This window comes from Cynocephalus volans, chromosome 18, assembly GCF_027409185.1.
Source record: "Cynocephalus volans isolate mCynVol1 chromosome 18, mCynVol1.pri, whole genome shotgun sequence".
Taxonomy (NCBI): domain Eukaryota; kingdom Metazoa; phylum Chordata; class Mammalia; order Dermoptera; family Cynocephalidae; genus Cynocephalus; species Cynocephalus volans.
In genome coordinates, this window is record NC_084477.1 from 5,625,585 (window position 1) to 5,637,677 (window position 12,093).

Genomic DNA, 12,093 nt, shown 5'->3' on the forward strand with positions numbered 1-12,093 from the left:
CTGTGAACTCAGTATATGAGATGGCCCAGGGGGGATGGGGTGTATGGGGGTGGGGGTCAGGTAGAGCAGGAACATAGGGAAAGATACAAAAAACTACTTGTATACTAAAGACCTAAACATATCTGCACAGACGGAGGAGTGGAAGTGTATAAAAGAAAATATTATCAGTGCTTAATTCTAGTTACATAATTAGAATTATGAGTCATTTCTAGTTCTTTTCTGTATTTCCTATAATAGTCACATTATCATTTATTAATCAAAAAGTATCATTTAAATAATACTTTACCACTCTTTAATTAAAATCCAATCAATCCTGTTAAAACTTAATTTATTCATTTGGAAAACAAGGCTAATAACATTTAACTTCACAAAGTTACCAATTAGGATCAAACGTGATGACATATGTGCAGGACAATGATTCTGTGATTGTGGCTGCTGGCCATAACTCAGCATCAGAACGACCAGATAAAAGAACATAAAGATAGAACTGGGAGGCGAGAGGTGGGTGCAAAAATTGATGGTGAACCAGAAAAATGAACGTGTGGTCCTGGTGAAGTTGGTGAGCTGGTTACTAATGTGTTCCCACTCCCCTCTTTAGTAATGATGACAGTCAAAGCTAATCAATCCTAATATCTAATATTTTCCTCCCACTGAGCTTAGACCCAATCTCAGTATCCTTTCTCAACATAATACTCTAGGCAGACACTTGCAATTAATCTGTAATAGCATGCTACTTGAAACCTTTTGCTATCACTAGCCTCTGAATTTCAAATATGATTACAATCGATTCTACAACTTTAAAAAAAAGGTAGTTTGGTTATAAAAAGTCTTTTTAAAATTATATTTTAACCTTTAAACGTTCTATTTTCTCTGAAGAAGTATATCTAAATAGCATGCCTAGAGGATCTGATTTAATATTTCTCAAGTCCCTATTATTCATGCATTCTACCCAAAACAGAAAAATTGAGACTACAGCATTTCAAAAGTGTATTCATATATATTTACAAATGGTGAAATCAGATACAAATACATCTCTAGATTGTTGCTTTCTCACAAGATGGAAAAAACAAGTTTCTTACCTTTCCTCTGTAGTATCTACATGAAATGTTCTCTCTATAACAGTAGTCCACTGGAGACATCTGATAATAAATGTGTTTGGCTTTGGTCGTTCTGTTTTCATTAACTGGCATTCTAGAAATAAAATAAAATGTCTCTTTAAATATACATGTATTCAAACCAAGAAGTAAACAGTTGAGACCTATAGAGTTCTATTCTAAACAACACTCACTAGAACCTCACAGCTTCCTATGCATCTCCACTTAAGGTTATTGACATTCTGACCTCAGTATTACTTTCTAATCCACTGCCCATTCTAGCCACATTAACAAATAAACTGGACGATTTAATTTTCTCCAAACACATCTTGCTCTTCTTTCCTGTACCTCGGCTCCAGTTGTTCCTGCTATATGTAATACCTTCCATTTATTTTACCCCTCTCCATACACAATGACCAACAGCCAAAATTTTATCTGTCCTTTAAGGTCCAGATCAACTCCTACTCCTTTCCGGAAGCCTTTTACAACACCTGGTCCTAGAGTGACCATTTCCTCCTCTATATTCTTATTACTTATTACTGTATATCTCGTTTTTCATGTAGCATAGACTGTCTTATAGTATTATTTATCGTTTGAAGAACGTATCCTTATGTCTGCCTAGATTATAAGGCTTTTGACAGTATAAACTGCCAGTAACTCTTAATATACACAGCCCCTAGAGTCACTCAAAAGTGATTAAAGTAAAACTTAGATTTAAAATTAAAATTTTAATTTAATTTTTAGTGAATATCTAGGAAGACTTCAAAGAAAAGAAGCATAATATAGCAGTTAAAAGTAGGGATTCTCACACCAATGTGCCTAGATTCAATGATTATTTTTAGTATTACCTAAATAGACAACCTTGTACAAGTTAATTAATCTCTCCAGTCTTCAATAGTTAAATGGGAAATAGTAACAGTACCTACGCCACAGAACTGGTGTGGTGATTAATAATAATAAACAAATAAACTCATGCAATATTTAGCATCATGTGTGACACATAATAAGCTTTCAAAAAATGCTAGCTATTATTATTGCGTGTTCATCTGAGCTGATCTTTAAAGGATAAGTGGTACTGGACAACAAGAGAAGGTAGAGTAGGGCTGTCTCCTGACATTGCTCTTCTGAAATAAAATCATTTACCCCTAGGTGACAAATTCAACAGTCTTTTCTCAGTGCTTATCTGTTTTGTTGTATCTCCATCATTAACAATTATCACCTACCATTTCTGTGTCTCTGTAGGTCCAACTCACTACTCACATTACACTAATTCTTTATTGACTCTTTACACTGAAAGAGATCATTTACCTAAGGGTATCTGCTTAGTTTTCTTCCCCTTTCTCACAAGCTTTTGTGGTTTTAGCCATCATCTCTCAGTTTACCAATATCAAAATCCAAACCTTTCCAACTTGGATCTCTACTTTAAGACACACATGTCTAATTATATATATTGCGTACTTCTATCTTCTTGAATTACTGGTATCACACATAAAACCAAACTCAATATCTTTTCCCCTAAATCCGTTCCTCCTCCTGGCTTTCCTACTTTTTCCATCATCCAGACTGAAACATGGAATGATCTCCCTTTCTGACACTGGTAATATCTGGAATTACCTAGTTTTTCCACTGATGCAATTCTGCTTTAGATTCTCATTGCCAATGCCTAAACCTCCCCCAGCTGCCATAAAACCAGAATCTTCCTTCTCAGAGATGTTGAGAGTCTACATAAGTTACCTGAAGACGCAAACTGTGTTCTAAGAGACACCTGAACATGCCTGAGAGTGAACTCCTGTCTCTCCCTCCCCTGCTCCCTCTGCAAACCTCTAGTACAGCTCTCTTCGTCTCAGATGACGACACTTCCATCCTTTCAACTGTTCAAGCCGAAAGCCCTGGAATCACCCTGGTGTCCTCTCCCCTCTCACATCCCATTCATTCCTGGAAATCCTGTCGGCTCTACTTTCAAAGCATATTCAGTTTCTGATCACTTCTCACCACCTCCACCACCTCGGACTAAGCCATCATTCTCTCTCATTGGATGACTCCAAAAACCTTGGAACAGCTGTCCCCTGGTCCTCACTGCAGTCTGTTCTCAACATAGCAGCCAGAAATCTTAAAATGACCATCTGTAAAAAACATTCTGCAGTGTTTCAACTCACTAAGAATAGAAGACAAAGGCCTTTAAATGATCAACAAGGGTCCTGGCATGATCTGCCTCCCTCCCACCCGTCTCACTGAAGCTCTTAGCCTCCTCTTCCCACTCTGCTGGCCACTCTGGCTCCCCTGCATTTCCTCAACAATGCACCACACTCTCTCTGCTTAGGACTTTTTGTCAGGCGGTGCCCTCAGCCTGGCATTCCTTCCCCTCACACGTCCCCACAGCTAACTCCCTCATCTCCCTCAAGTCTCAGATCAAATCTAATGTTTACATTGAAACCTACCTTGACCAACCTATTTAATACTACAATCTGCACCCCTTACCCAGGTCTCCCCAACTGCTCTTACCTGCTGTACTTTTTATTTTCTGTAGCCTGTTATCATCTTCTAGCATTATGAGACAACTAACTAACGTAGTATCTTTCTTGTTTATTGTCTGTCTCACCAACTAGAATGCAAACCTCCTGACATATATTCTTAGCACCTAGAACTGTCCTGATACATAGCAGACACTCAAAAAATATTTTCCAAATGAATGAATTCCAATAGTAATAATCCAACAAAAAAGATAATTTTGGTAATAGAGGAAAGGAGAGAATTTCTGGAGCCACTTCCTCATATAGGAAAGAAGGGGTGACTCTAGCCAGGAGTCCAGACAGTTTAGTGATGGCACAAGAGAGAAGACAGAATAAAAGGGCCTGTATACACTTAGAGTTATAGATGCAAGCAGGAGCTGGTAGAAATTATGTTCTCATTGCTTCTGTTTTTTCAATGAATTAAGATATACAGCCATCAGTTAAGAATAAGGCTGAAAGAGGATGTTTTGGGGCTCTGAGAAGAATAAAGATATGAAGATATGAAACAGTGCTCCAAAAAATGGAAGAGCAGACGGACTAGGGAAATATATCATGACTGCTGAGCAGCATTAAGGGCCTGATTAAATTTAATGATCACAAATTTAAAGTAACACCGGAGATCAGGGTTGTATATTTTCCCCCAGATATACACTCTGCTGCCTGGGTGTAGTTGGGGAACACAGTGGATTAGATTTAAGCAAAGCTGTATTTTAACTTAGTAAGTTTGTCGAGGCAAGAAAGCAGAGTGAAGTAGAGGGTATACAAGGCAAGGGAGTGATGAAGACAATCATCTAGGGGTGTGGAGGGAAGAGAGAACCCCGTGGTGTTTAAGACGATGGAAACGTGCAATCTAGAGATCATGAAACCCAGTATATTACAGTTAAACCTTGCACAGCAATGTTGCAGATTTTTGGAAATTTGAAAGTTAAAAAATACCAAATGTAGCATGCCACTTTATTTTGTTTTATTTGATTTTTTATTTTGACCAATAAAGAGCCACCTAATTTCTTACGACTGACTTGGATTTCCTCTTAAGCCCACCGTTCCTTCCCATTTCCTTCATTTCAAAACTCCAGTCAGGAGTGCATCACGCTGTCCTGTACGTGCTTAATACATGTTAACTGATCTCCTGGCTAGATTAATTACTAAAGAGTTAGGAATTCTATGCACAATTCGTCCCACAGCACATAAGGTGACATAGTAAATACCTGATGACTAAGCAAGTGACAGGCTGGCTTTCAATGTAAAGAACAGAGGATGGACACTTAAAAGAGGTGCAGGCCTGACAAACACTCAAGAACAAACTCTGCAGCACAGAGAAACAGCAAGAACAAAAAAGGAAAGACAGAACGCCCAATCTCAGCTTGGCCTGTTTCAGTTTTACTGAAGGTTCTCATTGCGGTGGTACAGTGGTCACTAAGATAACAGACTTTGAAATCAGAATACCAGATTCAAATCCAGGCTCTATCCACACTATCAGCTGTGCGATCCTGTCAAGGTACTTTACACCCGCCACGTTCCTCATCTTTAACAGCACTATCAGGAATTAAGGTAAAACTTTAAAGACAGCATATTTTCAACACCATAACTACATGAAGTTTAAATGCTATAAAGAATTTCTCAACACTGGAATTTTAGAAGCTATTTAAAATACTTAATTACCAGACTGTAGGTGATTATCAATTACTGTAATTTACAAGGCTGCTAAAAACAATACCAAAAATTATTACTTTAATTACCATTCTCAAGCAGACCACTGAAACGGAACTTTTTAGGAAAGACTGAAATATTTGAATTTATGCATGAGGTAGTTTGGAAAAATATTAAAGTAATAGTACATACCCCAAGTAGTTACGCACAACTTGACTGTCTTGACTAAATTTGCTAAGTATGAAACACCAGTTATGGGCCAAGCACTATGAAAGCTTCTGAGCACACAAAAATGAGTATAAGACTGTGAACTCACAGCACACACCATACTCTATTATTAGTCATCCTACACGTGTAATTATAAAGCAATATTTCACTAATGCAATAAAGGTTTTAATCAGGTCCCTGTGAAGCTCCAGTCCAACGAAATGTTGCACGTAATTACAAACAAGTAGTATAGTAGAAGTAAACCTATATTTTACACGTCTCAGTATGAAATTCTCTACAAACAAATCCAATTTCTAAGGAATACCCATTAGACTGAGACTATAGGAGACAGAAGCAGATACCAAGATATTCAAATGGTAGTTGGGTCACTACCACAGGAAGAGAATACTCCAGCATAATGTCTTAGGGTTTGCTGCTGTATAGAAGCATGTATCATTAAAAGAGGTAAAGCCAAATTCAAAACAGTTGCAACTTTAACTTACACTTGAACACAAGTGCTAGAAAAACTTTGGGTTCTTGTATGCTAGCCATAATCAAGAATCATAAACACATCCAACAGCTCTTTTAAAATAAACATGCTGTGAAAGTTCTAAGTTTTCAGATCACGTTGGTTCATGATCTGAAAATTCATACTCTTAAATATGAATCCAAGAGAATTCATTTTTAAAGCAGATTCTTAAAGCAGACAGTGGTTAGTAAATAAATCTATTTACTTTAGGTAATACTTGTATAGAAGAATATTTTCCTTTTAATTATGTAAAGATTCCCAAATCAAGCTGGGCCAATTTAAAATAAAAAAAATAGAGGTGGAAACTTTGGAGACAGATTCTAAAAAGCTATATTAACCGAATGACTCTATGATTTCTGGAATCATTTAATACACATCAATAAAGTAAATAAAAAATAAAGTAATACATAAATAAATAGATACAAAGTAAGAATTCTTTATAAAATACTAGGTAACTTATCATATCATAATGAGATACTTTTCAGTACAGCATTTGTCATAGTGGTACTTATATCTAACTCTCCTGAGCAACTTGAACTACAAGCTGAATTTCAAACATTCTGCTTACTTTAAACCATTCTGAACCACAGATGACAAAGTTTGTTCGCAGCTGTACTTACTCTGCAAACTTGACAGCCAATTAGAGAATGCAACATGCCAGATCAAAAAAAAAAAAAAAAACAAAGAAATTGAGATCATCTGTTCAGATTTTATTCAAAAGTTTAAGATTTTATTTCAACCTTTTTTAAACCCTTAAATACTAATTGTTATTCTTTTAAAACTAAATTCTAACATTCAATGTGTAAACAAAAGAATAATAAATTCCAAAAATAACTGTTACAAAGACCATAAATCAAAAAAAAATTTTTTTTTTACTGCAGTTTTAGTTTAACAGAGAAATCAAACAGAAAGCACAAATAGTGCTTTGTAAAGCCTCTAAATATACCATTACAGTTGGATATTCTTTAATAGGGGCAGAAAGCATTTCTTTCTTTTGTTTAATGTTTTCATATATCTAGGGGCAAAAAAACATAAGTGCCCAATTAAGACTCAATACATCAACCTTGAACAGATTCACTGACTCCACTGAGTGGGAGGTGTCTCAGGTGAGGCAGGTGGGCTGGTAGACAGCAGTTCCAGTAGATGATGTCTGTGGAATAATCTCTACGTATTGGACACTGCACACATCCAGTGGTTCATAAATGTTACCTATTTAATCCAAAGGACAAACCTAAAAAGTGTTACATTATTATACTCCATTTTATAAAGGACAGAATTTACAAGACTCAGACAAGCTAAATAACTTTTAGCTGGTCCTTCCTCCCATCTATGACACCTTTTCTTCTACAAGGATATCCAGGATAACTTTCACCTGTTAACCACGTTTGAGAGGGGAGAAGTCCTCAATGAGTTTGCTGCTGGCTCTGACCACAGCCTAGCAAAGGACAGGATCCTGATCCTTGGAGTTTCTTGTTCCTCCAGGGACGAGTGTAGGGGGAAGGTGGCTTAGAATGAGAAGCTGAAGAAAAACAAGGTAGTCAGGACGGCAGAAGGGAAGGCAGCAGAGCCTCCGGGTTCTTTCACTGCTGGGTCTCACGTCCTTCAATGCCGATGAAGTTAAGGATAACAAAAATGTTCAATTACTAATAATGGAAATGTGATTCCCAAACTTGCATCAGTTTAGCTCCACCTTTCTAGTTATTTTTGCCTGAACCGTTTACCAACATATCGGTCGCAACATTAAGAAAACAGGAGAGAGAACAACAAAATTCTTAGATTTTATTTAACAACATAAGTGATGTGATAAATGAGGGGAGTGAGATTAGGTTACTCATATTATATTTTACTCTAGAAGATATTTCTCACTTTGTGATCCACATTTCAAACTCTGACATTTTAATTATCATAAAGTTTATCACTTTAGTATTAACATGGAATATACTATTTGTGGGTTTAAACTGAATTTGAAATCATGACATGTTAATGTGCACTTCCTCTAACATATTTTTCTTTAATGACTATGGTCACTACAGACACCATTTACCAAAAGCATATCCTCAGAGCTTAACATATTCCCCATCAACATTTCTCTATCTTGTCTGCCCACCACATTCTGCCTCTAATTAAACAAACAAACACCTCAAGATTCTTCTAAAACAATCGTTCGCTGCAAATCCTCTGCACACTTGAAATTTCAAGTAAAAATACACTATAGTCACTTTGGGACAAAATGACACAAGACATTTACTAACAGAAAGAATTATAAGAGGCATGCACACATCTAATGGACTCAAGATATGGAATTAGGCAGGTTGGATTTTTGCTTTTCCCAGTGTAATAGCCATGGGCTTTAAAAAAATTGTGAGAAAATATACATAAGATAAAATTTATCATCTTAACTATTTTAAATGCAGTTTTTTAACATTAATATATTCACGTTGTGTAGGCAAGTTGGTGTATTTATTTACTTTCATTGTATAAATCGTCTGTGCTTAATATAGAAAAATTCATAAGAATAGGCAAAAGAAAAAGAACCATAATCCTGCAACCCAGGCATAACCATCGTTAATGTTTTAATATATACCCTTTCAGACTTTTTCTAAGCTTTTTTTTTTTTTTTTTTTTTTTTTTTGGGTCTTTTTCGTGACCAGCACTCAGCCAGTGAGTGCACCGGCCATTCCTATATAGGATCCGAACCTGCGGCGGAAGCGTCGCTGTGCTCCCAGCGCCGCACTCTCCCGAGTGCGCCACCGGTTTGGCCCTAAGCATTTTTTTTAAAAACAAAAATGAGACCATAGTTGACCATATTATGTAAGTGTTTTGGTCATTCAATGCAGAGTGTATATTTTCCATTTCAATCAAGATCTACATCATCATATTTAATGGTTATATAAAAATTCACTGTACTATATATCAGAGTAAGCAATTTATTCATAATGCACGAAACAAACAGAAGTGAATTATCCAGATGTAAACAGGATATCATCTAACCATTTCATTACATAGCATGATGTTGGGTACCGTGTTAAAATCTTAAAAATAATCATGAGCACTACTTTGTTTCAATTAAATAGAAAAAAGTAGTTTATACTGAAGCACAATGAAGGGGGAACAGAACTTTTAAAAAAGCCAACATGAATGTACATTAGATTGAATAGTTCCTGAAGGCAAGGGTCATACTGTTTGATTACCTAGTACTACTATATCTAAACAGAGCTGGTCTCAAATAAACAGAACAACTATCACTAGCCCAATTTATTAATGAATCTGTACCTTGGCTAGCGGAAATCATATTTAAAAATAAAACAGCTAAAAGATAATCTACCCCTAATAAAATAATTGATTAAGGCAAGTATCATCAAAGGATGCTGAAATCATTAGGTAAAGTAACTGATGAAGAACTGAATACTGCATAGTGCCAACATGTCAACCCACAGATAATCTGCCAGCCACACAGGGGAAATTTAACTTTATAATGGACAGATAAAGCTGCTACCACCTTAACCCAATGGACAATGAGAGCGTCCCTGATACAGTGCCTCCTGACATGCTGTCACATGAAGTACACGGAAATCATCATGGAAATAGTCTTGATAGAAATACTGAATGTGAATCTAATGGATTCTTTAGCTCTAATTTCCATTTTATAGGAAATACAGAAGTAGAAGAGAAATGTCACCCTGTAGAACCAATCAGAGAATTCCCAGAAGAGAGGACTTTCTACAGTACAACTGGCCTGGTCTCTTTAATAAGTGAATGTAATCAAAAGAGGGGTAAGGACACTAGTGAGACAGGACACAGAACTCTGCTAGACCACAAAAGTCTTAACAGACACAACCACCAAATGCAATGTTTGGTCCTTAACGTGTTCTGCTTTAAACACGCCAGTTATAAAAGATACTTTAGACAACAACTGGGAAATCTAAATACAAATTCATATTAGATAATACTGAAGATTTCTAAGTTTTATTAGGTGTTACTGTGGTACTGTTAATTATGTAGGAAGTTGTCCTAACTTTTTAGAGATTAGTACTGAAGAATTGTGTGACAAAGATATATGATATCATAATTTAAACATAATGTAACCGTTTTGACCAAAAGAAGATGCGAATATGGTAAAGTATTAACTGGTAAGTCTAGATAATGGGTATATGAGAGTACAATGAACTATTTTCTCTACTTATCTGTATGTTTGAAAATTTTCATTATTAGAAAGTCAAAAATAGAAACCCCCTCCTAAATAATATTAAGTTCTTTCCTCAAAGTATACACCAAAACAAACTAGAGAAAGCTTAAACTGTTAAATGTGGAAAAAAATTATTTTCTTAAGAGTAAAATATATAGACTGATATCTAAAGAAAGAGATACTTCCAGTTAATGCAACTCATTTAACTCAAGTTAAACTTCAGAATATTTCATTGGGCATAACAGTTCAACATTATCACTTCTGGAGAGTCAGTATATTTCATATAAATTCTCATTTACAACTTAAATGCCTCAAGTTTCCATTTGTCTCAATGGGACAATTTCGATTCACATATCTTCAAAGTTGCTTATCAACTTATACCAGAGTGAAATAAATATATACATAGATCAAGACTCAGACTCAAAATCCATCTTTAAAGCACTCGCACCAAATGCTGCTTCACGTCCACCAGCTGCTCCTGTCCATCTCCTTCATTTCACTAGTAAATTTCTCAAAATCCTAAGAGCGATCTTTGTTACCTATTCCTTAACCAGTTAGTTAATTGTGGTTTCTACCACTCTCCTCCTCATTAGGTATTTTTTCTTGCTCTCATTTTCACTTTGCTGCATGTATATTCCTGGCTGCCTGCCCTTTGAGTCACTCTCCCTTGAATCCCATGACACTGACGTGACATACCATCTCTGACTATTCATTACTCTTCTTAGGGCCTCTTCTTCCAAATGGAGCTGCTGCTCCTTTAGTCCAAGACCTTTTGTATTATGCTTTTAATTTATGATAATTTTTCCCTTAGTGAATTTAGACATTCAATTAAGCAAATATTTATTATGTACCTGCAATATACTAGACAACAACCTAGGCATTGGGGATACAGCAGTGTACAAAACGACATCCCTATTTTTCATAAAGCTTGTATTTTACTGAGGGGATGAGTGATCAAGCAATAAACAAGAACAATTAATTTGTAAATAGTAGTTGCTTGTAAGTACTATGAAAAAAATTAGGCAGGGAAATGAGTTAGGGAGACATGGAGGTGGTACTATTTTAGAACGAATTGTTTAGAAAGGGCTTCTCTTAATGGAATGCGAGGCCAATGCAGACATCTGTGGGCAGAGAGAGCTAGATGTGGGTAACAGCAGGTGCGAAGACCCATGGTTGGAGGGAGCTCACAGATGCATACGAGATCAGCAAGGAGCCCAGGGAGACTGGAGTGAGGTTAGGCAAACGGTAGGAGATGAGATCAGAAAGATCCCCAATGAGTTGGTAAGGACTGTGGATTTAATTATAGGGAGTCTCTCTCGTGGCTTTGGGTCAATTATCATCTGATGTGACGATTCTCAAACCTGCTCCTCCAGCCCCAGCCCCCTGATCAAGATCCATCCCCACATGGCAAAACTGGCATATCCAAAAGGGATATTTTGAAAGCTGAAAACTACTATACCAGTACAGGTTTTCTACTCACTTTATTTCTGTACCATTTTCCTAATCACCCAAGAAATACTTCCTCACTCATCTTTAACTCATGGCTCCTTAGTGGACTGAATTATATCCCCCATAAACTCACTGAAGTTTGAATTGTGTCCCCCAGGTTTTGTGTACTAAAAACTCAGCCCCCACTGTGACTGGGAAATCTTATTATGGTAATTGAAAGGTGTGTCCTTGAAGAGGCCATGCAGTAGTGAATGGATTAATAATGGTGGTCAGAGGCTTGGTTCTGAGGGTTTTAAAAGACGAGAAGATTCTGCCTCTCTCTGCTCCCACCACCTTGCAATGTGGGACCCCTGGGTGACTTCACCACCACCAGATGGACTTTGGACTTCTCAGCCTCAGAAACTGTAAGCAATAAATTTTGTTTTCTTTGTAAATCACCAAATTTCAGGTATTTTTTTTATAAGCAAC

At 36.6% G+C, this 12,093-nt stretch overlaps 1 protein-coding gene across 3 annotated transcripts in view; it reads right to left on the reverse strand.

The window, feature by feature from the left end:
* Nucleotides 1–12,093, reverse strand: part of AKT3 (AKT serine/threonine kinase 3) — a 275,734-nt gene that overhangs the window by 115,565 nt on the left and 148,076 nt on the right. For all 3 annotated transcript variants that reach the window (XM_063082725.1, XM_063082726.1, XM_063082727.1), the window contains one exon: nt 1,080–1,191. In XM_063082725.1, coding sequence (XP_062938795.1) covers nt 1,080–1,191 — 112 coding nt within the window. The remainder of the gene's footprint in view (nt 1–1,079; nt 1,192–12,093) is intronic.